General features: G+C 53.6%; 1 protein-coding gene across 1 annotated transcript; it reads left to right on the top strand.

Annotated features, from left to right (window-relative positions):
* The first annotated feature begins 172 nt into the window (after window positions 1-172).
* On the top strand, window positions 173-19,572 carry SCN4B (sodium voltage-gated channel beta subunit 4). The gene is made up of 5 exons (XM_025893910.2): window positions 173-861; window positions 8,255-8,427; window positions 9,419-9,647; window positions 12,357-12,486; window positions 15,771-19,572. Exons 1-5 carry the CDS (start codon window positions 801-803, stop codon window positions 15,862-15,864), a joined length of 687 nt encoding a protein of 228 aa, XP_025749695.1. The 5' UTR covers window positions 173-800; the 3' UTR covers window positions 15,865-19,572.
* Window positions 19,573-27,486: the final 7,914 nt, after the last annotated feature.

Below are 27,486 nucleotides of genomic sequence, written 5' to 3'. Positions count from 1 at the left end.
TTTGCAACTGGAAGCTCTGTTCCAGGAGCCCCGAGCCGCGGGGGCGAAGGCAGCGGGCCGCAGGCGCCGGCTGTGTGTGTGTGTGTGGGGGGGCGGGGGTCCGCAGTGGGCAAGCCCGCACCCTCTCACCCGCTGCAGCGCGGCCAGCCGCGGACGTTCGAGTGGTCCCTTTGCGGCCCCGGGAGAGGGAGTCGCTACCCCCCTCGTGGTCCCCAAAGCAGAACAACACAGCCTTCCAACACCCGAAGAGCATCTACTCCTCCCGAAACTATCCTCCAAATTGGCAGCTCAGCGCCTGGGATGCTGCGGGCGGCTGCGGGTGGCCCTGCAGTGCCAAGCCGCAGCCGCCCAGCCCGAGCTGGCCAGGGAGTGGGGTGCCCGGCCTGCTCCCGGGGCTCCCGGGGGCCGCGAGGCGGGGCGCGCCGGGCAGGGTGCGCAGCGGGCGGGGGCGCCCCGGGCTCCGCGGCGGCCCCCGCCCCTCCTGCGGCTGGAGCGCTTCCAGAGCAGAGGCGCAGCGCCGCTCTCCTCTGCGCTCGCTCTCCGGTGCTCCTGCCCGTCGCCGTCGTCCTCCACTCGCTCCTCCTTCTCCGGCCGGTGCCCTCCGCCGCCGCTCCCGCAGCCGGCTCCACCTCTCCCTCCCTCCCCCGGCTCTTGCGCTCTCCCCGCTAACTTTCCCGAGCCCCGACCCGCGGCGCAGAGCTCCCCGCGGCTTCGCCGCCCACTGCAGACCGCGGGCTGCCAGCCGCTGCGCCCCGTACCCCATCCCCGCGCCCCTGGCGCGCTCCGGAGACAACGCGACCATGCCCGGGGCCGGGGGCCGAGGCGCAGCCCGGGCGAGATGGCTGGGCACCGGGCTTTTGGGTAAGGCAGCCCCGGCTTGACCCCTTCTCCTCTTTCTCCACCCTCCCCCGCCGCCGCCCGGGGAGGGGACACTTAGAAGAGAGGTGCCTCGGACCCGGTGGGCTTTGGAGTGCGGCATGGTGCCGAACGAGCACCGCGGCCACCAGTTTCTTGCCCGCCGCCCGGGTCGGACGGCGGTGCTCCCTGGGGACCGCGCGCGTCCCCGGCCCCAGCGGAGGCAGCCCCGTGATTAGTTCTTCGCTGTCTCGGGCGCCTTCAGCTCCAGGTTCCTGGAGCTGCCTCTCGGGGCTGCAGCACGGGTCTCCCGGGTTCTGAGGTTTAGGCATGTTGGGGGAGGGTGTCTGTGCCCTGGGTGGAGGGGACGCCAGGGGGTCGCACGTACGAGTGTTGGGACGGTGGTTTCTAACCCCAGCCCAGAGCTGTTTGCAACTTGGATGCTTGTTGCCCAGGCATCGGGCATGCACCAATTGGAGGGGGTGGGGAGGGGTGCGCGGAGGGGGGGCGGAGGGGGGTTCCCCTTCCTCCTGGGCCCTTTTTCTGTTTGTCTCCTCTGCCCTCTATCTCCTCCAGTGCCCACTGTCTTCCCTGAGGCTCCACACCAAGGACTGGAGAGGGTTGGAGGCACTTGGAGGATCGCTCAAGCCCCCTTTTAGAAAGGATCTTGTCTCTCTTCTTACAAAGAGGTTCCACAGGGAGGCCCTGTTTAACTTGCTCTCAGCTCTTCATTTTTGGGATGAATATGAAGACTGAGGAGATATATCCAGAGGCCACAGAAGGAACAGAGTCTTAATATCTATTAATATGTACATGATGGTTTTGAGTGACGAGCTCCAAGAGATTAGAGAATAATATTAGTCCAGAATATAATCTCATAAACCGTAGCTGGATTTCAATGTAAGCTGACTCCATCTCGGCACCTGCATGTCTTCCTGTTTATATTTGTCAGATTTGGCTTTTGGCAGCTCCCCTCATCCGGCTGGGCACATGATGTAGGCATTTGTAGGCTGCAAACAGGGAGACGGAGCTTATAAGGGCAGTGGCTGCTGTTTCTGCAGATGTAAATAAATTGTATGCAGACCCGCCACGTTGGGCACATGGTAGTGGAGGGGGATAGAGTGTTTCTCTCACTCAGGAGCCACTGATTTAGTTACATGCCCACAGCTAGAGAGGGGACACTGGTGTTTTCTCCTGTCCTTTAGGCACAGAGGTGTGCTCGTTTCACAGTGACCTAATGAGGCTGGTGCCTCCTTGAGGTCTAACGTGCCTCTTCATGGGGGCGGGCAGAGTACCGCTGCATGCCCGCTCCCCCCGTCCCGTCTCTGATCAGCTCAGGTTCCCACTGTAACCATGGCTTGGGTAGGGCTCACTGGGGACTTCACATGCATGCAGTCATTAATCCAGCCCACTTATCAACACCTCTGACTTCCCTTCTGCCTACTGCCCAGTTGGGTGGTGGGATGCCAGTGCCTGGGCCATTAGAATATTCACAGAACCACAGTGGGAAACCACACTATACACTGGGGGAGGACTGTGGGCAGAGTCTCGGTACTTTTCTCCAGGGGGGATCCCCCACCTCCTTCAAGGACTGTTCAGCTGGATAGACCAGGTAGGAGCAGGAGTCCATTGGAGCAGGTTTGGACAAGTCCCTGAGCTACCCTCTGGGAGCCCAGGAAAGAGCAGATTTCTAGGTGGGAGACTTGCAGGCCCCAGAACTGGTCCTGCCTACACTGCTCCCTACCCCTCTGGTTTGCAGAGGGAATACCACCAGGGGCCCTCTTTGGACCTTGCCCAGGTGGCCATTGCTGAGCCCGTGCAGGGGGCATTGCTTTGAGCTTGGGACACAGATGCCATCCTTGCTCTCAGTCCGGTTGGGGAGATGCAGAGGCGACTGGTCAGTCAACTGGAGAAGCTCCCTGGTAGCATCAGAGCTGGCAGGAAGTCTGGAAACCATATCACAGAGCTCCCCGAAGGATGAGGAACCAGGGTCCAGAGAGGGAAGCTGACTCGCCCAACATGGCCAATCGATGGTCAAGTGGGACAGAATCCAGGTCTCCTGGGCTCTGTCAGGCTGACTTGCCTCCCAGTTGACTGAAGTTGGCTGAGAGGGAAGGTTAGCAGGATTGTGCAGATGAGCAGAGGGAGGGATGAGGCATGCAGGTATAGAGGCTTGGGGGCCCAGACAAATGTGGAGACTGGGTACAGAGCAGTAGGCTTCTAGGGGTCCTCCACCCCCCAGTCCCTTGGCCTCATGTCAAACTCAGTCTAACAGACTGAGACTACAGATTTCTCCTAACCTCCCAAGATACCCTCTCTTCAGTGGAGAAGAGTTTCCAAGGTTGCCTTGTTGCAGCTGAGGTTTCTGTGGGTGCCAGTCCCTTCCTGAGCTTGTAACCGGTAATATATCTGTCCTGCCCACCCCTTCCTTGTTCCCTGATTTGCTTAATTGCTGTGATCTGTGTTTAATTATCACTTGTGAGGGCACCATGTTGGGCAACCCTCTTTCCCTTGGTATGTATTTATTAAGGGCTTGTCTAATGAGAACACAATTAAGGAGAGGGTGCTCAGACTGGCTCAGAGAAAAGGAAAGGAAAGGGGAGGTCGGGAGTTCACGAAGAAGAGCGCAGGAAAGGGGAAAACTGGGAGGGGGGATGCCCCACGTTTGAATCTGGCCCCGTGATTGTTTTTTTTCTGGAGATGTTGGCCTGTGGGGTATCCCAAAGCCCTTCTGCCTGTCCGCCCCCTGCTGGGATCTGTGTGAAAGGTGGACCCCCTGGGCACAGATTCTTCCACCTCGCCCTCTTGCTGAGAGTGTGGGGATCCCTGCGTAAAGCAACGCACCCATTCTGTGGCTTGCAAGAGCAGGGCCAGGCACACTGTTTGGGCTTGTTGGCAAAGCTGGTTTTGTTGAGCATTCGGTAGTCTCTCAGGGGCATGCTTCCGTCTCAGCAAAGCTCCTGGGGGTGGGCAGGAAGTAGGCAGGTTGCCTAGGGAGAGGGAGCTGAAATCTTTCCTTTGTCTCTGGGCCCAGGGGCCTTGGCTGGCCCAGCCCTGCCTCCCACAGCCCCCAGAGCCTGCACCCCAGGAGGGGTCTTGTCCCGCTGCCTCGGCCCACTTTCTGCCTCTCAGCTCTAACTTTGAGCCTGTCTGACTCCCCTGGGGCCAGAGAGTGTCAGCTTCCTTATTACAGTCAGCCTGTTTCCGCCTGCCATGCCAGGCAAGCCCTTGGAGCTAAACTTAGAGTCTGGGCCACCTTGCCCCTCTTTTCCTCCCTCCCCTCAGAGAGAGAGAGAGAGAGAGAGAGAGAGTGTGTGTGACTGATCCTGGGATGTGGAAAAGGTGGCAGACCATTTCCTGCCTCGGCATTTGCCTTGGAATGTCTGCTGGGTCCCGAAGATTCTGGCTGGTGTGAATATTTAATAATAGGATTTGCACATGCTGAGTACTTTTATTACTTTAGTAAAACTTGGGAGTGCCGAGTCAGTCCTCAGACAAACCCCTGAAGGGAGGATGGGAGGGGGGCGGAGGCTTCAGAGAGTTGCCAGCTAGCTGGTTAGGGCCTTTCAGTGAGCGGAGGCAAAGCTCTGGGGCTCGGAGTGGAATTCCACGGGATTCATGGGGACTTGTTCATCAATCCCATGATGCCAGAAAGAGGCCCCTAATCCCAGATACACATGTGCACTCACTGAAATTCTAAACAGTTGAAATTCTAAGCAGCTTCTTTACTCCAGGGAAACGGCATGGGAAGAAAGACCTCCATGAGGTGGTACAGGGTGGGAGTACAAAATGTGTGAATGGCCCGAGACATCCTCAGCTGACACTGGTCATTAAGCAAGGGGTGCCCTGGTTACTTCCAGACCTGTGATGAAGGCCAGACCTATCCCCTTCCCTCCTTCCAAACACCATCCTCCTCTACCTGCAGGGTGCTTCGGTCAGAGCGATGGGCTCACTGAAGCCCCTCTTGTGTTTTGTAAGCTTGTGTTTTGGCTTTATACCAAGCTCAGGAGCTAGGAAAGACAACCATCCTAGTTTTGGGGGCATTCGGGTAGGATGTGGCATCCCTGACTTGCCCAAGTTCAGCAGGCAGAGCGGGGGGCCTGCCTTGCACCTGCTGACCAGCCTGCTTCTGGCCTGGCCATCCTTTTGAAGCTCTCCTCTGGGGGCCTCTAGTGGATCAACACCTGCCCTTGCTCCCTCCTCTCCCCCTAGCACAGTCTCACAGATGAGAGAGCATGGGAAACAGGTCCCCCGGGGCTTTCCTCTGCCCAAGCCTCTCAGATATCGTGGACAAGGCTTCCAGATTGCTGGGAGGATGTGCAGTGCGGAGGCCGGGCTTGCCCACCCCTCTCTGATGCCTTAACTTGGGCAGGGCTCTGGACTTTTCCGTGACCGCCTCTGTGCCTTTCCTTTGTCCCCTCCAGGCTATGGTGAGAATTGGTGGTGTTTCACTGTGGGAGTCCTGAGTGTACTAGTTAAGTCATCCACACAGGCACACACTAATCAGGAGAAATGTGCATTGTCATGAGCTGGACCTTAAAGAAGTAGTCTGTCCTCTGTTCTGGACTGTTCTTTTGCTCTTTTTTTGCTTCTACCTATTTAAAGCAGTTTGAAAGATTTTACTTTTGGTGTGTCTCTTTGGTGCTCTTGGATATCCCTTTCTGGCTAGGGTCAGGGAGGTGATTTGACCCCTGACTTGAGTTCCCCAATCTGCCCCAAGAGCCAGGTTTCTGGGCAAGGGGCACCAGTGAGTGCCAGAGGCTGGAGCTATGGTGCTCCTTGGAGCTTGGGCCCCCGAGGGAGGCCTGTGGTTATCAGGAAGCTTCTCCTGGGGCCTTTCCTGTTATAGCTCCGTACTCCGTTCCTTAGTTTGGAGGGACAATGAGGGTGGGAAGCAGAGCCGGGGTCTCCTACATCATCTAGGCTGGAGGGTGGACTCTCCTGTCTGGCCCCTGTCCCTAGACCTCTGGGGGAGGTGTGCTGCAGGACAGGAGCAGAGGTAAAAGGCAAGCCAGGAGTGCTAGGCAGAGCTAGCCTCGACAGTGCAAATGCGACTTATTCCACTCACTGGGGGTGTGTGGCCTTGAGCAAGTTAATTTCTCTGAGTCTCTTTCTTCATTTTGTACATTGAGGATAAAAATAATAACCACCTCACAGGATTAGGATGAGGATTGAGACAGTGTATATAAAATACCTGTCCTCTCTTAGAGGAAGTGCTCAGTCCCAGCTTCACCATTTACTCTGTGGCCCTGGGTGAGTTACTTAACTTCTCTGTGCTCTGTTGTCTCATCTGCAATAGGGACCTATAATAGTATGTCACTCAGAGGATGGGGGTGAGGATCAAATGGGCCTATCAGCTATTATGGCCGGTGGCAGGGGTCATGATGGGTCACCGGAATACTGGGTGTTCTTTCTGACTTTTTGAGGTAAGAGCGCTCCACTTTGCCTTCAGAAGCTAGGGTGATGTGAAGAAGCTGAGGGGAGCCCCTAGGGCAGGAAGCAGGGCAGCCAGCTCTCCTCAGAGCCTTCTCTGTCATTTAAAAAGCACTGCTTAGGGGAGCAAAGCAAGAGGAAACTGGTTAGGGGCCATGAAGGGATCAAGGTAGACAAAAGAGGTCCTTCCTTGGGGGTGAGGATGGGAGAAAGAGCAAGGTTGTTGACCTTTAAAACAAAGATGACCCTGGCTGTCTTGGGAACAACACCAATTCTGGGGACTGCCTGCAGAGCCGAGAGCGGGCCTGGGCTGAGAGGGGGGCTTCGGGGGGCCCGGCCAGCACACCCAGTCGGCACAAGTGAGTCCTTGTAGCCCTGTCTGTACCGTGGGCATCAGTCTGGGGCCTCTAGCACTGGCATTCTGGGAACGCCTGGCTGGAGGTGCAAGTAGCTCAGAGCAGGTGCAGTCTGGGAGGAAACATCAGGGCAACTTTGGGACAGGAATTAGTGCAGCCACGTGGCTGTTCTCAACTGCCCACCAGCTCTTGAGTCAGACCTGGGTTCGGATTTCAAGAACCCCTAGAAGTTGTACAACTTTGGGCAAGGCATTTTGCTCTTCCGAGCCTCACGTTTCCCATCTGTAAAATGTAGGATTGCTAATACCCATCTTACGGGTGTGGGGTGGGAATGAAATGGGATTACCCACTTGCAGCCCGCGGCAAGTGGGCTCAGTAAGGGCTTCACTGGGAACCTGAGTAGGACTCTCTCTGAGACCTCAGGTGCCCCTTTCACCTCAGGGCAAGGACATCACCTGGGCATCTTATTCTGAGGCCCCTCCTGCCCTCGACGGTGAGGTACATTGGGGTCTCCTCCAGGACTCTGTAGGACAGGAGGAGGGCCAGGGCCCCTTACAAAGATTCGTGAAGGCGGGGGGCGGGGTGGGGGTGGGGGGGGTGGTGTGTGTCCCAGAGGCCAGGAGTGGAGACTGATGGTTTCCACTCGCCCAAGCGGTGGGGGTGGTAATGACGTTCTGGGGAGTGGGTGCGAGGGCAGTGGTGCGGTGGGGGTGCGGGTAGGGAAGGGGAAGAGCTGGGGAGGGGGGCGGAGGGCGCTCGAGGAACGTTCCCAGGACGTGGGCCGGAGAGGTGGCTGCGGGGTGTGGGCGCGGGCCGGGAGGGGCCAGCGGTCCTGCGCCCTCTTCATGCTGCCGCTGCTCTCGAGCGTCCCTGTGGTCGGGAATCGGCCTCCGCCGGTGTCTCCCGCCCTCCCTCCCACTTTCTCTCCTACGGTCGCGCTCGCCGCCGCACGGTGCCGCCCCGTCCCATCCCGGCCTGGGCTCCCTCCTGGTCCCAGGGTCGCGGGCGGTGGCCAGAGGGCGTGGGACCCGGCCGGCCAGGCACGGCTGGGCGGGAGGTGGCCCTCCGCCTCTCCGCCCCTTGGGGCGGGTGGGAGGCCGCGGTGCAGTGTGGCGGGCTGCGTTTGCCCATTTTCTCTTCACCGCGAGGGACCTGGCTCCAGCCTCCCCGTCCCCATCCCACCCCACCCCCAATCCGGGAAATGTACCGGGGGGCCGCGCACCGTCCTAAGGGAAACTCCCACTGCAAACAGGCAGAGCCCGTCCGGCACTTGGGGTGGTGCGGGATGGCACTTGCGGGGACTGAGCCCGCGGGGTAGGGGCGCGGCCTGGCGGCAAGGGCCTCGTTTTCCTGGGTTGGGGTGACCTCTGGTGGTCATTCCGAGTGCCACACGGGCAGCTCCCTGGCCCAGGCCAAGGGGAGAAATCAGTTAGGGCGGGTGGCTCAGGCAGTGTTCTTTGGAGAGAACCGTCCTCCCGAAGTTGATACACAGGGTGACAGCGACCTCCCTGCCTGGCCACCACTCCTCCCTGCCCGAGTGTCCTCTTCCAGAGCTCCAGGCTGGAGATTCCGGTGGGGTTTTCTTAAGGGAGGTGGCGACTGTCACACAGGTCTCTTCCTGCTCCCGGTGTCCCTGTCGCTGGAGGTGTCTGTGGGAAAGGCCACCACCATCTATGCTGTCAATGGCACGGAGATCCTGCTGCCCTGCACCTTCTCCAGCTGCTTTGGCTTCCAAGACCTCCACTTCTGGTGGTCCTACAACACCAGTGATACCTTCAGGACTGTAAGTAGTGGGGGAAGGGACAGGACAGCTCAGACTCTCCCTAGCACCTTGCCCCTGCCTCCCGTTCCCTTGCTCTGGTCCCTTCTGGACTGACCTCACTGTGATGGTCCCCGGAATCCACCATTTGTTATCCTTTCTCCTAGCATTCTTTCCAGAGCCTGTCCAGAAGGATCTAAGTGGGAGGGATGCTTAGATGGTATTGCCAGAATTTGGGGCTTGTTGGAGTTCTTGGCTAGAGTTCTTCGTCTGGTCTGAAGAAATGCCTGAACTTGGATTGCTTGTGTAAAAATAATTTAATTTAAAAAACAGGAGAGTGAAAGACCCTTGGAAGGCTTGGAGAAAAGAAATGGGAAGAGTTCAAACGGGAGAAGGGCTGGGGACCTGGCCCTAGCAAGAAGGGAGAGGAAGCTAGGGAAGAGAAAGCTCTTATGCAGGAGCTTCGGCTGGGCTGTGGGTTGGAGGTGGGGATGGACCAGTCGACAGGTGTTTAGTGAGTACTCACTGTGCAGTCTCGTAGGGGACCCGAAGTGTACATAAGGAAGCCACAAGAGACCAACTCTGGATGTGACTAAACACTGGGCTCGGGGCCGTCGGTGGACAGTGCTAGGGCCAGAATTCAGATGGACAGGGGACAAGTTGTCAGCAAAGGCTGTGGGTGGTGGTGGTGGTGGTGACAGAGGGAAATGAGAGTGATAATTGCTGGAGCCATGATGTGAAAGGCTTTTATGAGGAAAAAGATAAAAGCTGTGCTATGTTCCAGGGAGATTTTAATGACAGAAAATGGGTTTAGCTTGAAGCAAGCGAAATTCAGGTTAGACAGGCAGTGCTATCGGCGCTGGAAGGAAACCAGGTGGGGGGAGTACCTCTGGCTGTAGGCTCTCTCTGGACCTGGACGGGGAGGCACCCGAAGACTGGGCTGGAGTGATGCCGTGACCCTTGAGGATGCTGATTCTTTCTTGGCCACCTCTTCCACATCCCCTTCCCCCCATAGCTCATAGACGGGACGGTGAAGAATGAAAAGTCTGACCCTAAGGTGAAGTTCAAAAATGATGATCGCATCACTCTGGAGGGCTCCACTAAGGAGAAGATGAATAACATTTCCATTCTACTGAGGAACCTGGAATTCAGCGACACAGGCAAATACACCTGTCATGTGCAGAACCCCAAGGAGAATAATTTTCAGCACCAGGCCACCATCTTCCTCCAAGTCGTCGATAAATGTAAGCAGCGGGGGCTGGCACAAGGGCAGTGGAGTGGGAAGCACGGCGGGGTACCCCACCCAGTGGGGTCAAATGACATTTCAGCCCAATGGCAAAATGGACCACATGGGTGTTTTCTTTTGCTTTATGCTTTCAAAAGTTACTGGAGTCACATCTGGAAGCTCGGATAATGTAGCTCCAATACGTGTTCTGCCACTGAATAGCTTATGATGCACACTTAGCCCCTCTGAGCCTGGTTTTCCTCATCTGCAAAATCTGCATCATCCTAGGGTGCTCGCGAGAAGTAGGGACGGGACATAGGATGGTTCGTGGCGGGCAAGTTCTCTGTGTGTGCAGATGATTACTACTCTTGTGTATCCCCCTCGCAACTGTTGATCGAATGCCAGGCATCACACCAAAAGTGACGTGAATGATCCCCAGTGTTCTTCCTTGAGGAATTTACAGTCCGGGGTAGGGCAGAAGACAGCTAAACAGAGGACTGACAGAGGGACAGAGATGTAGAGCCACAGGCAACTGAGATTGGTAAGAGTGGCTGCTCCCCTCTGGAGCTTCAACCCCAGCTGGGGATTGTCATCGGCCACAGGTAGGACAGGGGAGCAGTGAAGAAGCCTGTGGGGAGCAGCCAGGGGGTCACATGACCCCCAACACTAGAGGTGGTTAGAGAAGAGGCTGGAGGTGTTATGCTGGGCTTCCTGGACGGGGAGCCTGGAAGGCTAAGGAGGCATAGACGTAGAGAAAAAAGGAAGGACCTGCTCTAGGGTCCTGCTTGTGCTGCATTTCTTGGGTGCCTGGGGGCTCACTGCTCTCCTGGATGAAGTGGGGTCCTTGGCGAGAGAGAGACGCCCGTGAGTTCACTGTTGGCTGTGCCGAGGGTGGAGCCGTAGGCCACCCAGGCAGCTCGCTCTGGGCCTGGAGCCGTCTGAGTCTAGGCTGTGTATGGCGTCACCTCTTCCTCTCTGTCTGGATGTCATCTCACTTTGTGCTCAGCCTTTGCAGGAGGGAAGAGGAGGGGAAAGGGACCAACATTTATGGAGCATTTTGGGGTGCCAAGCACTGAGTTAGGCGCTGTACCTTACCTTCGCAACTTTGTCCCTCACACGTCCCTTTGAAGGGATCTTTTCTCCATTTTTATAGATTCCTTCATTCATCTCGTCAACAAATACTTGTTGAGCACCTACTTATGTGGCACCTACTAGGTGCATGAACAAGGTAGACAAATTCCTGCCCTTACGGAGATTTCCTTCTCATCAGGGGAGATATGCAGTAAACAAAACAAAGAAGAAAATGATGTTGTGTAAGAGAACATGGCTGGTGTTGTAGGGAAAAAGCAAAATACGGAGGGAGAGAGGGGGTGCTAACAGTGTCACTAGGAAGGCCTCACTGAAAAGGTGACCTAGAATAAGGACATTTGGGGGAGCAATGAAGATGTCTTTGGGTAGATAGTCCAGGCAGAGGGAATAGCAAGTGCAAAGGCCCTGAGGCAGATACTTGAACATCAGTGAGGCCAGTGTGGCTGGAGCAGGGCGAATAGCAAGAAATGAGTCAGGTTAAGCCGTGTTGTGTGGGGCCTTGTTAGCCTAAGTAGATGGGAGCCACTGAAGAGCTCTGAGCAGAAGAGTTAACCCAGAACAGGCTCTCTGCGGGGCCAAGAATAGACTATGAAGTGAGGAGTCCAGTTAGGAGGCTCCTACAAACATCCAGGCCGGGATGTCTTGAGCCAGTGTGGTACTGAGAGATCAGATTCTGGAATTTTTAAGTTAGGGCCATTAGGATTCTCAGGTGGATTGAATGTGGGGTTTGGAGAAGGGGTCAAGGATGACTCTAAGGATTTTGGTCAGAACAGCTGGAAGGATGGAGTTTTCTCAACAGAGGTGGGGAGATGGTAAGTGGAGCAGGTTCTGGAAGTTAGGAGTTCAGTTTTCTGATGAGGAAACCGAGGGAAAAGGTTTAAGTGGCCAGTTCAAGGTTACCAGCCCATTAGTGACCTCTGAGATCCTGTAGTTAAAACCCAGACGCCCTGGCTCCAAAGTTTTCCTGCCACATAAAAGTTGTTATAGGGAGATTCTTGATTTTTCCTGCGTGGACAAAGGAGGCCCAGAAAGAGGCAATGAAATTTTTTGTAAAGCATTTTCCATCATTTTTAAGTTTGAAAGCTTTTTTATTTTTTTTAAGATTTTATTCATTTATTTGACAGAGAGAGAGAGAGAGACATCGTGAGAGAGGGAACACAAGCAGGGGGAGCGGGAGAGGGAGAAGCAGGCTTCCCGCCGAGCAGGGAGCCCGATGCGGGGCTCGATCCCAGGACCCTGGGATCATGACCTGAGCCGAAGGCAGACGCCCAACGACTGAACCACCCAGGCGCCCCGAGAGGCAATGAAATTTTTAATGTGGCAGTTTGGGGGGCCAAGTCAAACGGTTAAGGGCCCTGAGTCTGAATTATTCCAGAACTGTGTGTCCGTGGGAGGGTATGTGTGTGGAGGGGGTGGGGGGGAAGGAACTCTTTGTGTTGTGCCTTAGCCTGGTAGACGCCATGTTTCAGCTTCCGCTTCCTGCTGCAAGGCCTGGGGAGGGCGGGGGGCTGGGTGGGAGTGGGCACGTCCCAGATGCCAGGGTTGGAGGGCTGTAGCCATCGGGCTGCCATTGTGCTGGGCTCCAGGCATCTCCTGCCCCCGTCGCCCACCCCCGTCTCTCCCTGCTCTGGCCATACAGTGGAAGAAGTGGACAACACGGTGACCCTCATCATCCTGGGAGTCGTGGGTGGGGTCATCGGGCTCCTCATCCTCATCCTGCTGGTCAAGAAGTTCATTGCCTTCATCATCAAGAAGACTCAGGAGAAGAAGTGAGTTGACTCCATTGCACGCTCCTGTCCTCCCACCGGCCCACCACCCACTCCCATCTCGTGTTGCGGGTGCTCCCAGCATCATCTCATTCCACCGTCATCTGCCCCCATCCGCCTTCATCCTCCCATCCGTCCCCTCATCTCATCCTCTCTTCCCACTCCTACTACTCTTAGGAAACAGCCTGAGGGGCTCTGTCTCCCAGTCCTTCTTCCTCTCCCTCCCAGTACATATTTATTGAGCACACCGAGTTCCCTGAGTATATGAACTTGCTCTTCCTTATCCGGCTTCCTAATCCATCCCATTAGCTTCTCTCTTTCCATTTGTACCTCCCCAACCTAAGTCCTACCAAGGGATTTAGATGGCTTGTTTTTTTTTCATCATAGGAAAGACAAGATTCCATGTACAGAAACTCTAAAATGGGAAGACCCTTCTAGAGAGATGGGAGTCTTACTGTGAGATTCTGGAAGTTCACCTAGGGGAAACTAAAGAAAATCTAAAAAGGCGGATAGGGGCTCCCCAGAAGCCCCAGGGCCAGCTCAGGTTTGAGATAGACAGCTCTAAGGGGAGGTAGAGACAGTACTCGCTCCAGGCCCAGAATTGCCAGAACTGTGTCAGGCTCCAGAGAAGCAGGAATGAATGTAAAAAGGTGTTTGGAAGTTGTATTTTTTTTTTTTAAGATTTTATTTATTTATTTGAGAGAGAGAGAGAGAGAGAGAGCACGTATGAGTAGGGGGAAGGGCAAAGAGAGGGAGAAGCAGACTCCCCGCTGGGCAGGGAACTCAATTCGGGCTGGATCCCAGGACCCCAGGTCAGTCTGCATTCCACCTGAGCCGAAGGCAGACGCTCAACGGACTGAGCCACCCAGGCGCCCCTGGAAGTTGTATTATCAGCAGGAAAGATGAGAGGAGGCATTGGAGCCGAGAGGGGGACAGCGGCAGGGAGATTCAAGGGGGAAGGGATGCTGCTCCGTTTCTGTTCCCATCATTCTGCTTTGTTGAGAAGAGGGAATTAGGCTGGAAAGGACAAAAATTGTGCTGGTAAGAGGGGAGGGAAGCCAAAAGCAGGGGGATATTAAGGGGACAGCACAGGGGGTGGAGAAGTGGGAGGCATTGGCTGAGATGAAGAATTCTGGGATTGTCTCCCTGCGTTGTGGTCAGGGTTTTGGAGATTTTGAGAGGGGCCAGGGGCATGGAGTTAGACCAGATTCTGTTTTTAACAACCAGTTTTGCTATTGATGGTTAGCAGATTGGAGAGCAGATTATCCACCCTGTGGTTTAAAAGCACCTAGAAAAGAAAACAGTGATCCTCGGGAGCCGCCATGGCTCATCAAGGACAAGGCAGACCAAACGTTTTCTTGCTAGGGCACTGGTGGCTCAGGAGATGGCTACGGATGATAACACCTCTTGTCATTCATCGAATGCCTACCACGCGTTAGGTACTCTGCCAGGTGTTTATATAATAGCCACAATTTTTATTTTACAGTTGAGCAAGGTGAGGCTCAGAGTGGTGACGGGGCTTGCCCAGGGCCACACAGCTAGAAAGTGATGGGTCTGAGATTAGCATCCTGACTGGTTTGGCTTCAAAGCTTTAACCACTTTCACCGTATCCTACTGATTTGGGGAGTATAGCCAGAGTTCATTCATTCCTTCTTTCATTTGATGGCTATTTTTGAGGTAGTGTGTGCAAGGCACCATACCAGGTGCTGTAGGAAATTCTGGAAGGAATGAGATTCTGCCCTTAAGTAAAGAAGACAGGGTGTGTATGCAAATAAATGTAAGAAAAGGTAGAGCTAGGATGGGTTCGAGCAAAGAGGTGCAATAGAACGCTCCAGGCGCTCCAAAGAAGGTAGAATGCTAGGGAAGGGGTTTTGGCCAAAGGACGTTTGTGGTAGGCCTTGCAAGATGGATCTAATGTAAGCCCTGGGGAGGGTGAGGAGAAGGGCGTTGCAGAACTGCTGAGAGCAGAGGCAGAGAGTCTAGGAAGAGACATGTGTCTGGAGAACAAGGTGTTCTGTTGGTTGAGAGAGTAGGGGGAGCAGTGGTGGGGAAGGAGAGAACAGGCCTGCAGAGGGCACTGGGGGGAATCTCCCTGGGGACCTGGGAGTCCGGGTTGAGACTGGCTTTCTTCTTGGGTGCGGTGGAGCTCGTGAGGGCTTTCAGGGCCTGGCATGATCAGAGGGCTTTGGAAGAAAGGGTCTGGCCTTGGTGAGCGCAGGGCCTGGGTTGACTATACCTTAGGTATGGCGATCGATTGATCGATCGATCAATAGGTAGATCCATCTGAGTAGAGGTCTTTAGTGGTGTGCCACAGGGCTCTGCTTATTCATTGTTATTAAGATTTGAATTACGCCAGGAATGATATCAGGTTTTCAGGAACCTAGTGACTATGTTGGAGAGCAAAATTGGGATCTAGGAGGAGCTCAAAGGCTGGAGCTGTGGACTAAATTTTGCAAGACAAAATCGATGAGGACAAAATAGTAAGTCCTTCCTGAAGGCCTCAAAGCCGGCTACACAAGTCCAGGGTGAGGCTGAGATAGTTTAGCCACAGCGGCCGTGAAACAGGCTCGGAAGTTTTCCCGAGCAGAAAGCTCAGAGTGATGTAGCCCCGGAGAGCCCTGCACAGCGTGGGTGCTGGCGGTGAGGTGGGCCATACTCACTCCGGAGCATGTCCCTCTCCCTGCAGTCAGGGTGGTGAACCTCCCCGGGGGGTGTCTTCCCAGGTAACCATCCCTCCTTCCTGCTGCTGTCTCCCCCGTCCCACCACACCCTGCCCACACCTGCCTTCCTTGCTGCCAAAACCTCTGTGGTGAGCACTCTCCTCCCTCCTGTCACAGCCAGCTCAGAGAGGAGGGGCCTCCTGGGGTCTGGGGGAGGAGCTCTTTGCCCTTGCACATACTACCTGCTGCCCGCACCCTTCCCCTTGGGTTGGCACAGCCTGGGAATTAACCTGGTTTCGCCTCCCCTGAGCACTGATCCCTGCGACTAGCACCTGGTTGGTGCCCTTGCCTTCTGCCACGCTGGGACGACTAGGTGATGGTGGGTCTTGTGTCCTGTCTGCGTGCCAGGCACTGCTCTAGGTGCTCACTGATGCCTCACGGCACCCGCACGAAGAAGGTGTTATCGTCACATCTATTTTATAGATGAGGAAGCCGAGGCCCAGAGAGGTTGGGTGACTTGACCTCTTGCCACCTTTGGGAGAGGGCGCGGGCCTGGCCGCGGGGCCCAGGCTCCTGTCCACAGTCGAACCCTTACTCTGGCCCCTCTCCTCCTCTCTCCCTCTCCAGGAAGGAGTGCCTCGTGAGTTCCTCAGGGAACGATAACACAGAGAATGGGTTGCCTGGCTCTAAGGCAGAAGAGAAACAACCAACCAAAGTGTGAGCCCCTCCTGGGGGCCAAGCAGCCGCTCGGGCCTCACCTGCTGATGAAGAACTGATGCTTGAGCCACGTCCGTGAACCACGTGCCTGAGACACCTGCTGCTTGGCTCCAACTGTAGTCTTTCTGGGGAGAAACTGGGGTCCTGCCTAGCCTGCCCGCTCCCTCCCAGCCAAGGCTCCCCAGGGATGAGGGGTGGCCAGGGGAGGGGGCCTGTGGAGAGTTCAGGAAAGGAAAGGAGGGCTGGGTGGTGTGGAGGGTGGGTCCCCTGATACCTGGGGTACCTGGGGTTTTCTTTAGTCTCCTCACCCTGTATGAGCAATACTTTGGTTTTCCTCCAGATTTCTCTTTTAAGAGAGGCTTGAGGGGATCAGCACGGCTTGCCCTAATAGCTGGACGCCAGCGAATAATAGTGTGGAGATCTGACCCTTTTGGTGGTGGATGTGGCCTAGAGGACTCTGTACAGGATCTGGGGTGGGAGCCTGCTGGAGGGGGGAGGGGGGCCTATAGTGAGAGGCTTTGCTGGATACCTGATCCCCCAGGTCCCTCTAGTAAGGCGCTTCCCTCCCCCCTGCCACAAGCCGTCTGGCAGCCCCCCCCCCCACCCCCCCCCCCTCCCCCCCCCCCCCCGCTTGGAGTCTGTGAACCCTCCCAACTAGGGCTGGCTATCTTGGTCTTGGGGTCTCGGCCCCCCTAGCCTGCTCCTCTGATCTCTGAGTTCCTGAGGGGCTTGTGAGGACCCTCCAGCCTTCCTGGAGCACTGGGGCACTGCCTATGCCTTTCCTAGCATTTCTTCTTGGGGAACCAGGACCGCAGAGGTGGGCGAGCCCATGTCCAGGGCCCCTCGGCCCCTGGGAGGCCCACCCCAGCCCCACCAGTGCTGGCTGCCCCTTTTCCTTGGCATGGCCGGCCCATTGCCACCCCTGGAAACTCCTGAGCTTGCCTCTTCCCCTGATGCAGCAGGTGGGGTCATCTTGCTTGAGGTGTTGTACCCTCAAACCCTCCCCTCCCTTGGGTTCATGCCTCCTGTGCCCATGCTCATCCATCATACCTTCTCCCCTGGCCCAGGGTTGTTCACCTCCAACCCGGGGTCGAGGGCTTGCTTTCACCTCAGGGATCCTCTTGCTTCAGAAGAGGGGGCCCTTGGGTTTTCTGGCTGCTTCCTGTTCAGCTGTGTCACCCCCACCCCACCCCCAGTGTTGGGGAGGAGCAGGGAGAGGGTGCTCAGTCTTCCTTTGCTTTCCTGAGAACGGGTTTGCACTCCCCGCGTGTGGGGCTGGACTGTGCCTTAGCTCCTTGTGTCCTGGCTCATCCCCTCCGTCCCCTCTCCAGCCTGTGTGTGACAGCCGGCCCTGGTGTGCCACTCGGAGGGGTCCCCAACCTGCCTTCCCCCAAGGCCATGCCGGGGGCCAGGGAGCTGGGGTGGTGCCACCCATGGCCCCCTGGACAGTGATGGAATCTTGGAGCTGTCGGGCTCCCCGATAGGGAATGCGGTGGTGGTGTCCCCGGGGGGGGGGGGGGGGGGGGGGGGGATGAAGTGAGCCCTGCGGTGATAACAGAGGCCCCCACCATCTGCTCCTGCTGGCTCGCTCGCTGACACTCTGCCCCCGGGCCTGGGACGGATGGGAGGGCAGTAGCCCCCTTTCCCAGAGGTTATGGGGACTGCCTCAGGATTCTCCCTGTCAAAAAGTGGCTGCAGGCTTCCCGCAGGGTGGAGGTAGAGGAGACTGAGGGGCAGCAGCTCCGGCAGGTCCCTGGCTGAGGCCCTCACCCCTCCTGATGGGTTTGCAGGGTCCCACCCTGATCTGCCTCCAGGGCTCCCATCCTTGTCCCTCCCAGAACCTTAGGCTCAGGCGCAGATTTTCCCCGTTTGGGAGCAGACAGACTGGAGCTACCAGCCACTTGAAAAACTTGTGGCTACCTTCCTGAAAACTGCTTTCTTCCCCCTTTCCCAGTGCTAACATTTGAATGAGCTGAATCGCCTGGGCTCCTCTGACTCTCTTCAGACGAGGCCAGGGTGTACAGAGCAGGGGGGCCGTGGGGGAAGAGCATCACCCTCTCCACTCCTGGGTCTACTGTTGACTGATAGGTGGGTCATACATCTTCTCTAGGCTCAGCTTTTCCCATCTCTAAAGTGGGTGTAATCATACGTACCTACCTCCCAGGATTGTTGTGGGGCTTGGCAAGTTTTTGTTTAAAAAAATCTTTTTGGCTTGGGAAGGGATCTAGGCGGCCAGGCATTGTAATTGGAGGAATTGTTCCAAGTCTGCCCTGTTCTCACCTCTGTGTCCCATCCCTAGGAGACACGCACACACAGACTCACACACATGCACACGCACGCATGCACTTTTTCTCACTCACTCTTGCTCTCTCTCTCTCTTCCCACTCCTCCCCCTTGGAATTATTTTCGTCTTTGTAATATTAGAAACCTTGGCTCTGATGCTTAAAGCTTCTTATCCATGGCTTTTGTTTGGGAGTTTTCAACAGAGGTGGCATAATAGGGACTGTAGGGGGACATTTTTGGTGGTCCCAATGCCTGTGGGCCCTATGGACATTTAGTGAGTGCTCAAGAATGCTCAGTTTTATCCCCACAACAGAGAATTGTTCTCCCCAGCGCTGGGGTGATACCCACGGAGGAACACTGGCATGGATTTGCAATAGAATGTCTTTGGGCAAAGCCATCTTCCTAGGAAGAGCCTCAGTGTGCGCAGATCTCCAGGGGCTGGTGAGGCTGTTTCAAGGGCTTGTGGGCTAGAGAGAGCCATTTACAGAACTGACCTTGGGAGCCCAGCAGGCATGCAGCTGTGCTAACAGTAAAGTCAGGGAGACCAAAGACAGAGTCTTTCCCAGCTCCCCATCTTTGACCTTGAAGTGGGACCTCAGCATCCCAGGCCTTGAGTTTCTCCCTGGGTAGGAATTGAGCAAAAGGCCATCAGAATGAACCTGTAAGGCTAGAGTGGTCTGGGAGAGGGGCCAATGGAGCTTAGGCTTTTCCTACCTGGCTGGGTGACCAGAGCCAGGAGGTGAAGTGAGGGGTGTGACAGCGTGCCCCAGAGATGGTGGCAGGTGGGGTGTGCGTGTGGAGATGCGTGCCTATGGCCTGGGGGGCTGTGCATGGAAACGGGGATGTATGGAGGTATGTGTGCCCGAGATGGGGGAGACTTGGCACATTTGGGGAGCCATCTTCCCTGGCCTTAGCAATACCTATTGGGACACCAGGAGCCTGAGAAAGGATAAGAGACTGAGGGAAAGAACAGCCATGCTCTTCGGTTCCGTGACTCCATGACTCCCTCCCACTGTGATGGACAACTACCAGGAGTGCTGGTGGGGGTGGGCCGGGAGGGGAATGTCTCGAGAAAACCCTACAGCTTTGCTTCACCTTACTGTGTCCCAGGTTGGAGTCCCTCCCCTCCCCCCTCCCACCTGATATTCAGAGCTTTTGACTATCTTATGCATGGTTTATTCCTCTGGCTTGGATGACAATACCCATAGTCATTTTTTTTTTTAATGTAACTATAGATCGAAACAATGCAGCAATGGGGCTGGGAGGCCTCTGGTCCATGGGTGCCTCTGGGAGGCACAGATATGCACACCCCCAGCAATGACCTGTGTTCAAGCACAGAATGGATGTGATCAACTATCTTGCCTTTATAACACGTTTGGCATTGTAGAATTTTATTTAGCTTTGCCTGGGATGAAATAAAAAATTATGTTTAATAGAAATGGCTTGGGCTTTCCATCTTTGGCTTATTGGGAGTTAGGTTCCGGTTTGATTACTTGCCAGCTATAACTGGGACAAGTGCCTTTACTTCCCTGAGCCCCAGTCTCCTTTTCTAAAATGTTACCTGCCTAGGTAGGATCACACATGGAAAACGTCGAAGAATGTGTGGCATGTTTCCAGGTATTCAAGTATATTAGCGCTGACCCCTTCTCTGGAGAAGCTGGAAAGCGGGCCCTTGAATACTGGAGTCATTGCCAGGGCCCTCCCTGGACCGCTGACCTTGGTAATGATCCTGGTACCACTAAATGCCATTGCACCCCCTTCCCTGGGGTCCCCTGCCCCAGGTTAATATTTAGAAACAGGTGAAATTGGCTTCAAATGAACAAGGGCAACCTCGAAGAGGAAAAGCACAGGACACACACCACGTGGTGTATATGAGCACCCCGGGCTTTGCTTGGCTGGTTCCTCCAGCTGGCTGGTCCGGGGCACAAGCTCTCTGGCGGTAAGGGAGGAGAGGAGCTTTGGCTCATACCTCAGGAATGACCCTACCCATGCCCACTTCATATTACTGATCTCAAATGCTCTGAACATGGTTTACCCAAGCACTCCTGCCTTCAGAAGAGTTTCCGGCATTGGGGCTATGTATGAATGTGTTCAGGCCAGCAAGGGTAGAAGTCTACTATGCCTGCCTCTTTCCTCTCACACCTGAAACCGTTCGATCAGCAAAGCTCATCAGCGCTATGTTCCAAATACGTCCTGAACTCAATCACCCGTTACCCCCGTCCTCCGCGTAATCCGGGAGCGCGCTGCCATGGGCTCTCACCCGGATTCCCACAGTACCTTCCCTCTCTGCTCTTCCTACTTCTGCCCAAGCCCGCCCTCGTCCTTTCAAAACAAAATGCGATGATGTCATCTGTGCTTCCAGACAAGACAGAGACTTGGGGACTGTGTACCTCCAACACCTACGGAACTGGAAAGAAGAGTCGATACGGTGGTTTTCAGATGTAGGACCACAGGGGTCGGAGGACGGCGATTCCTGAGAGGGACAGACAAGCGAGGTAGCCCTACCATTGGCCGAGTTTACCGCCTGAGGAGGATTTCCTGGCCGCCGTGCAGGGAGGGGACCCCTGGCTAGGGCCGGCGGCTGAGCTCATGGGAAACTGGAAGGTGAAGGCAATTAGAATTCACAGAGCCAGACCCCTGCCCAGGGTCCTCGCGAGGCTTCAGCGGATACTGACGGCGGCGTGGGCGGAGACCACGTGCCGCCAGCAAGCCCCACTGGAAAGGCATTGGGGGGGGGATCCTGGGGCTGACAGGGTGGCCTTTCACCTAGGGCTGATCTCGCTCCCCTCTCGAGGCAGCACCCTTTGAACACCCTTGCCTTCGCCCACGAATGACAAAGTAGGTGGCAATGTTCCTATTCCGGGCCCGGTGTGAGCGCCAGGGACGGGTCTGGCCGCCCCTCTCCGGTGGCTCTTCCGCAGCCCCAGAGGGTTTCCTCACGCGCTCGCCTCCCCGAGAAGCCAAGACGCCAGGGGCCGGTCTGTGGGTCTCCCGAGTTCGGCCTGTGAAGCTCGCTCTGCTCCGGGACTTGGCAAGGTGAGCCCACCTGCCTGGAATCCCCCCCCCCGCCCCCGCCGTCTCGGTGTTGCCAGGCCCCCCGTGCGGTCCTGTAGCAGATGTGGGGCGCGCAGCTATGGGGGCGCTTCGTTTGTTTCTCCGCCCTCAGCACTGCCGCGTGCTTGCCTGGTGGCGCGGGTCCCAGAGCCATTCCGTCCCCAGTGTTTGAGTTGTTTTAGATGGGAAAGCGAGTTTACTCTCCATCTTTGTCAGAAGAAATTGATGAAAACTTCCAGTCGTATAGAAACCTGGACACACGTGTTTATAGAAGCTCTGTTTGTCACTGCCCCCAAAAGAATCGGAATGTCCTTGAGCTGGTGAATGGATGGGCAAGCTGTTGTCCATCCGTCCTGTGACGTACCCTTCAGTAATAAAAAGCTCTGTGTGCCAATATGTGTGCATTATGCTGAGTGAAAGAAGTCAGACTGGAGAAAGTACCTACCGTATTGTCCCATTTATGTGCCGTCCTGGGAAATGCAACGCTGTAGGGACGGAAAACAGATGAGTGGTTGGTTGATGGGGGCTGTAGGTGAGCGTGGGGAAGGCTGTAAATAAAGGGCAAGAGAAGCTTTTGGGGGGTGATGGAGCTGTGGTTGCTTGCTTGTATACAGTTGTCCAAACTGGCAGAACTCTACACTAAAAATGATGAATTTTATCGTACGTAAAGGAGGTCTCAAAAATTTACAATTAGTACTGTTTTTGCTCAGAGCCTTCCAGTTTACCTTATTCATTCCTCATAATTGCCCAGAAGGCTCTATTGTTCTGCCCTTGTTGCCTCTTTTTTTTTTCTTTTTAAGATTTTTAAAATTTATTTGAAAGAGAGAGAGACTGTGAACAGGGGTGGGGAGACAGGGGGAGAGGGAGCCTGATGTGGGGCTGGATCCCAGGACCATGACTTGAGTTGAAGGTAGATGCTTAACCGACTGAGCCACCCAGGCACCACCCCCCCCGCCCCGCCCTTGCCCTTGCCCCTTTGATATCTTCTTTTTTCTGCTGACTCGTAGCCTCATTGTTCTTGCTGAGCCTCAAACATCAGCCTCTTTTTGTCTCAGGACCTTTGCACATGCTCTTCCCCTGGATACTCACAGGAGTCATTCTTCTAATCACTCTCTGCTCAAATGTCATCTCCTCAGAGAAAATATCCCTGGCTATCATATTTACAGTACCATCTCCCACCAGTGCAGATACTTTTTCCTTATCCTGCTTTATTTTAAAGCATTTATCTCTAGCAGACAGATCTGTTTACTTGTTTATTATGTAATCTTCTCTAGGATGTAAATTTTTAAATTTCATGGGAACAAGGGCTGTGTCTATTCTCTGGGGAAATCTAGACCCTACCCCCCCTCCCCTTTCCTTGAAGGGATGGCATCTGCGGAGGCCTGGGGTCTCTAAGGATGTGCCAGTCCTGCCCAGAGGGAGGGCAGCCCCTTGGGGCCAGAGTAGACTTTGAGGTCAGCTGTCTGAGCCCTTGACAAGGCAGAGCATCTATGGACGGCTTTCAGGTGGGCCATGGGAAGGGCAGGAGTCCTGGGCCCTGGCTTCTTAAAGTGTGGCCTGTAGACCAGCAGCATGAGCAGCAGCAGTCAGCTTGTTAGAAAGGATTTCAGGTCCCACCTTCCATCTCCTGAAGCAGAATTTGCTCTGTAGCCACTTCCCCAGGTGATTTGTGTGCATGTTCCCCAAGTACATCTCAAACTACAGGCAGGTGTGGGTCCCTGGCCTGAACCTGGTTCTCACCCTGGCACTGCCTGCAGGAGGGTTAGAAAAGCAGGGCTTTGTCTTGCCGATTGTTCTCCCTTGTCTTTGGCCAGAACCAGGAAGCGTGGAGGCCTCTGGGAACAGGCAGGAGAGCCCCCAGCCCTGTATAGTAATGACGCAGGCAAACATAGATTGAATTCCTAGGGTCCCAAGTCACCTTCCTGCAACTTATTGAAGTCTCATTCTATTCCTGGAAGGCAAGTATAATTGTCCCCATTTTACCCATGGAAAAAGTAAAGCACTGAGAAGTTAAAAAAACAAAACAAAACAAAACACCCCACCTGAAACAACTTCCCAAAGATGTAACTCTTAGGTAACAGCTAGAATTTAAACCCCGTGCATTTTGTAAAACAAGTGGACAACCATTTATGGATATTTGTAAATACTAATACGCTTAGTCACTACCATACACTGAGTGCTTGCTGGACTGGGCCCTTTCCTGAGTACTTTACATGTATTCAGTCATTTAGCCCTCAGGGCACCCCTGCGAGGGAAGAACTGTTATTGTTAGTCCCATTTTACAGATGAGGAAATGGAGACCCAGAGATGTTCAGTATTTGTAAAGAGGCTGGAGAGATACACATCCAGCTGCGATCAGTGGTTGCCTCTGAGGAGGGAGGTTGGGGATTGAAGGGGGGGATCATTGACTCTTTAAATCTTCGGTGTTGTTTAGAACTATATAATCCATTTACAGTAAACAGTTTTGAGTTGAGGTGTGCCTGCCTCTAAAGCCCAGATCCTCTTCGCTGCCAAGCCATCTTACAGGTCCTTTCGACTTCCTGTTCTGTCCTCCCTCACTGTCGGTGGAGCACAGGGCTTCTCTCTGCCCTGCCTTTGTTCCCACTGTCCCCCCCCCCCCGACCCCCCAGCTGGATTTGCCTTATTTGGCCGCTAGTTCTATTTCAGATGCCACTTTCCATTTACACACACCTGGATTACAGTGCTCCCCACATCATGTTTGAATTCTCCCCTGAGCTCCCCCACTGCACTGATGCACTGGGCAGCACCTCCCTCTCCCTGCCCCTCTCCTGGTACCCAGCCCAGGGTCACACTCAGGGCTCTATCATGCTCCCTGGGATGGCTTCCTTTTCACGGAGGGCTAGCTCGTGGAGATAGCTCTGGATCCGGAGCTGTGAGAGCCAGGGGCCTGCTCTGGCTTCAGGCTCATGTCTCTGGGATTCAGCTCCCTTCCTTCCTTCCTTGTGGAAGAGGAAAGAATGTTCTCTGCCCACCAACCTCCTTTCCACACCCTCTCTTCCAGAGATGAGGAGGCTCCACGGTGAGAGTCTCTATGTTAGCCATGGTATATAATTCCTGGCTCCCTCTTGGCCTCCACAATGGAATCATTTATGCTCTGACTGTGGGATGCAAAAGTAGGCCTGTCTCTGCACATGCCCAGGTCAGCTGCTGAATGTCACCGTAGAACGTTCCATGAATATACGCACATATGTAGTTATACCTGTATATGTATATAATAGGTGATGTATTTTTAATTAATATTCTATTTTAAGTAAACTTTAGAATTTCTTTTTTGACCTACGAATTATTTAGAAGTGTTTTAAACATCACATTTGTATTTTATATTTTTATTTTTTAAAGATTTTATTTGAGGGGCGCCTGGGTGGCTCAGTCGTTAAGCGTCTGCCTTCGGCTCAGGTCGTGATCCCAGCCTCCTGGGATCGAGCCCCGCTTCGGGCCCCCTGCTCCACTCCGCCTGCTTGTGTTCCCTCTCTTGCTGTGTCCCTCTCTATCAAATAAATAAAAAATCTTAAAAAAAAAGATTTTATTTGAGAGAGAGAGTGTGCGCACATGTGTGTGAGTGAGCGTGGCAGCAGGGGGGGAAGGGGCAGAGGCAGAGGGACAAGTGGACGCCCCCCTGCCCCCGAGCAGGGAGCCCGACATGGGTCTTGATCCAAGAGGACCCTGAGATCAATACCTGAGCTGAAGTCGGACACTTAACCGACCGAGCCACCCAGGTGCCCCTATTTTATATTTTATAAACTGTTGTTGCTATTTTGCCTTCAATAGCATTGCAGTCAGCTGAATCTTAGCCTAGGTTTCTTAGAAAACTTGCCTAAATTAAAGGTACAACTTAACGCCTTATCATGGGGTTCCATCACAGGGAAGAAGGAATCGGGGCAAAGGGCTGTGAGGCAGGGAGAGAGAGAAAGCCAGCCCAAGGTGAGGTGTTCCTGAACTGACCACAGCTCCATCAGCTGAAGCACAGGACTGTCCCTGGGGAACTAGGGCTTCTCTGAATAGTTCCATCCTGGGAAGAAGGATGAGTAATTTATCTGCTGGCTCCGTCCTGTCTCCTGTCTTCCATTATTCAATGTTTGTCCTATAGGTAATAATTTCCATGTTATGTTACTCAGCCTTTCCAGGCAGCCCTGGGGAAGCCAGAGCTCTGTGGGGGCAGTCTGCTGGCTCTGGGTGCTGGAGCTATTGTGGCTCCCACCATGGTGGGCTCAATGAAGACCACCCAAGCCAGAGCTCGGCCCTGGCCCCAGGTGGGGGGATGGGAATGGTGCGGTGTTAGAAATGATGGCAGTTACCAGGGCTTTGGAACCACGGAAATGAAAGGGGCCAGAGCTGGGTCCATGCAAGGCAGGAAGCTGGGCTTAGAGGTGGGAGGATGGGGGACGTAGGCAAGGCTGGGTTGGAGATTGATGGGAGCACTAAACTGGGTCTGGTGGGTGCCCAGACCACTTTTTGAAATGTGTGAGACTTACTTTATGGCCTCGTACGTAGTCGACTTTTTACAAATGTGCTTGAGAGGGATATTTCTAAGTGTTGAGTGCAAGATTCTACACCTGTTTCATATTATTTAATCTTCTCTACTAATATTTTACCTGCTTGACCTAAACCAATAATTGAGAGAAGTATGCTGCAGTCTTCCTCTGTGATGGTGGTTTTATTAATTTCTCCTTGTAATTCTGTTAGTTCTTTTAGGGCTATTTTATATTCTGGTCATACAAGTAAGAAAAACCTATTTACTGAGAAACATTTCAAATATACAGAAAAGTAGAGAGAAGAGTAAACATCATTTGATTTCACACTTGATGACATTTTGTCATATCTGCTTAACTGGTGCGTTTTTCCTGAAGTAAGTTACAGCTTCCTGTCATTTTATCCCAAATATTTCTGCCTGCATGTCTAAAATTAAGGATTTTTTATAAAGTATAATATTGTCACACATAATGAATGGTTCCTTACTCTCATTTAATCCCCAGATCCTATTCACATTTCCCCAGTTGCCCCTTTGCCCAAATGTCTTTTGCTGCTAATTTGTTCAAGACTCAATCAGAGAGCTCGTATTTGGTTGTTACGCCTTTCATGACATTGACTTATGGAAGAGATTGGGTCACCTCTGTGGTTGAATGTCCCACCTTCTGGATTTATCTGTTTGCTTCCAAATGGTGTCATTTAACTCATTCTTCTAACTTATATATTTCCTATAAGCTGGAAATTAGATGTAAAGGTGTAGATTAAGCATTTTTGATAAGGGGACTTGAGGTGATGCAGCATGAGGCATACTTCATATTCACATCAGGAAGCGCATAGTAGTATCTCATTATTCCACTATTAGTGGGCAGGGTGATGTCAACCTGATCTTTGATTTTAAAGTTAGATTTTCCTCTTGAAATTAGCAAGGAATCTGTGCGGTGATACTTGGGCATTAAGCAACTATCCAGTTCTTCATAAATCTTTCACTTAATGCTTTTCACCTCCATTGATGTTTCTTGCCTGAATCCATTATTTCATTAGAGGTTGCAAATTTTCTATCATTCACAGATCTTGATTAGCTACATTTTTGTGTGTGTGAAGAAGAGCTTCCCCTCCCTACCTCCAGCCACCTTGTTACCTGGAGGTAGATTTCTATGGTGAAGCAGAATGATGCTTGTTCCCTACCGCCCCCCCCCCCCCCCCCCCCCCCCACTGCTATTTCAAAGTAAGGATGTGGTATGGCAGCCACCTCCAGTGGTGACAAAGGGATTGCGGTTTTTTTCCTTTCTTTTTTTTCTTTTTGTTTACGGGTTTTACTTAATCTTCCTGGTGAATTGATCCTTTTATGACTAGTAACTGTCTTTATCCTAAAGTCAGTTTTGTCTTTTTGTCCTAAATCCTTGTTTACAAAAAAAATGTTATATAGCTTTTCCAGCTTAAATTTGGTAAAGTGCTTGTGTTCTAGATCTTTTTCAGTCTTTTTTTATTTTTAATGGTTCCATAACCTAATGTTTTGGGTGTGTCTCTTATAAATAACACAAAGCTTGATTTTACATTTTTATCCTACTCTATATATTAGTTGGTGAGTTTAACATTTATTGTGATTATTGATAACTCTTATTTTTACCATCTTACTTTGTACATTTTGTTCCATTTTTTCTGTGCTTTCTCTCCTTTCCAGTCTCTTCTTCCTTTCTCCAAGATTGTTATTTTTTGGTTGCTTTTCCTTAATGTATTTCTTGTCTTTATTATCTTGGAAGCTAAACACTTTATTTTCATTCTTTTGGTGGTTACTCTTCTG

This window comes from Callorhinus ursinus, unplaced genomic scaffold (assembly GCF_003265705.2).
Source record: "Callorhinus ursinus isolate GAN/ISIS: 27379988/994484 unplaced genomic scaffold, GSC_fseal_2.0 scaffold19, whole genome shotgun sequence".
NCBI classification, from domain to species: Eukaryota; Metazoa; Chordata; class Mammalia; order Carnivora; family Otariidae; genus Callorhinus; species Callorhinus ursinus.
This window is presented reverse-complemented; position numbering and strand designations above follow the sequence as displayed.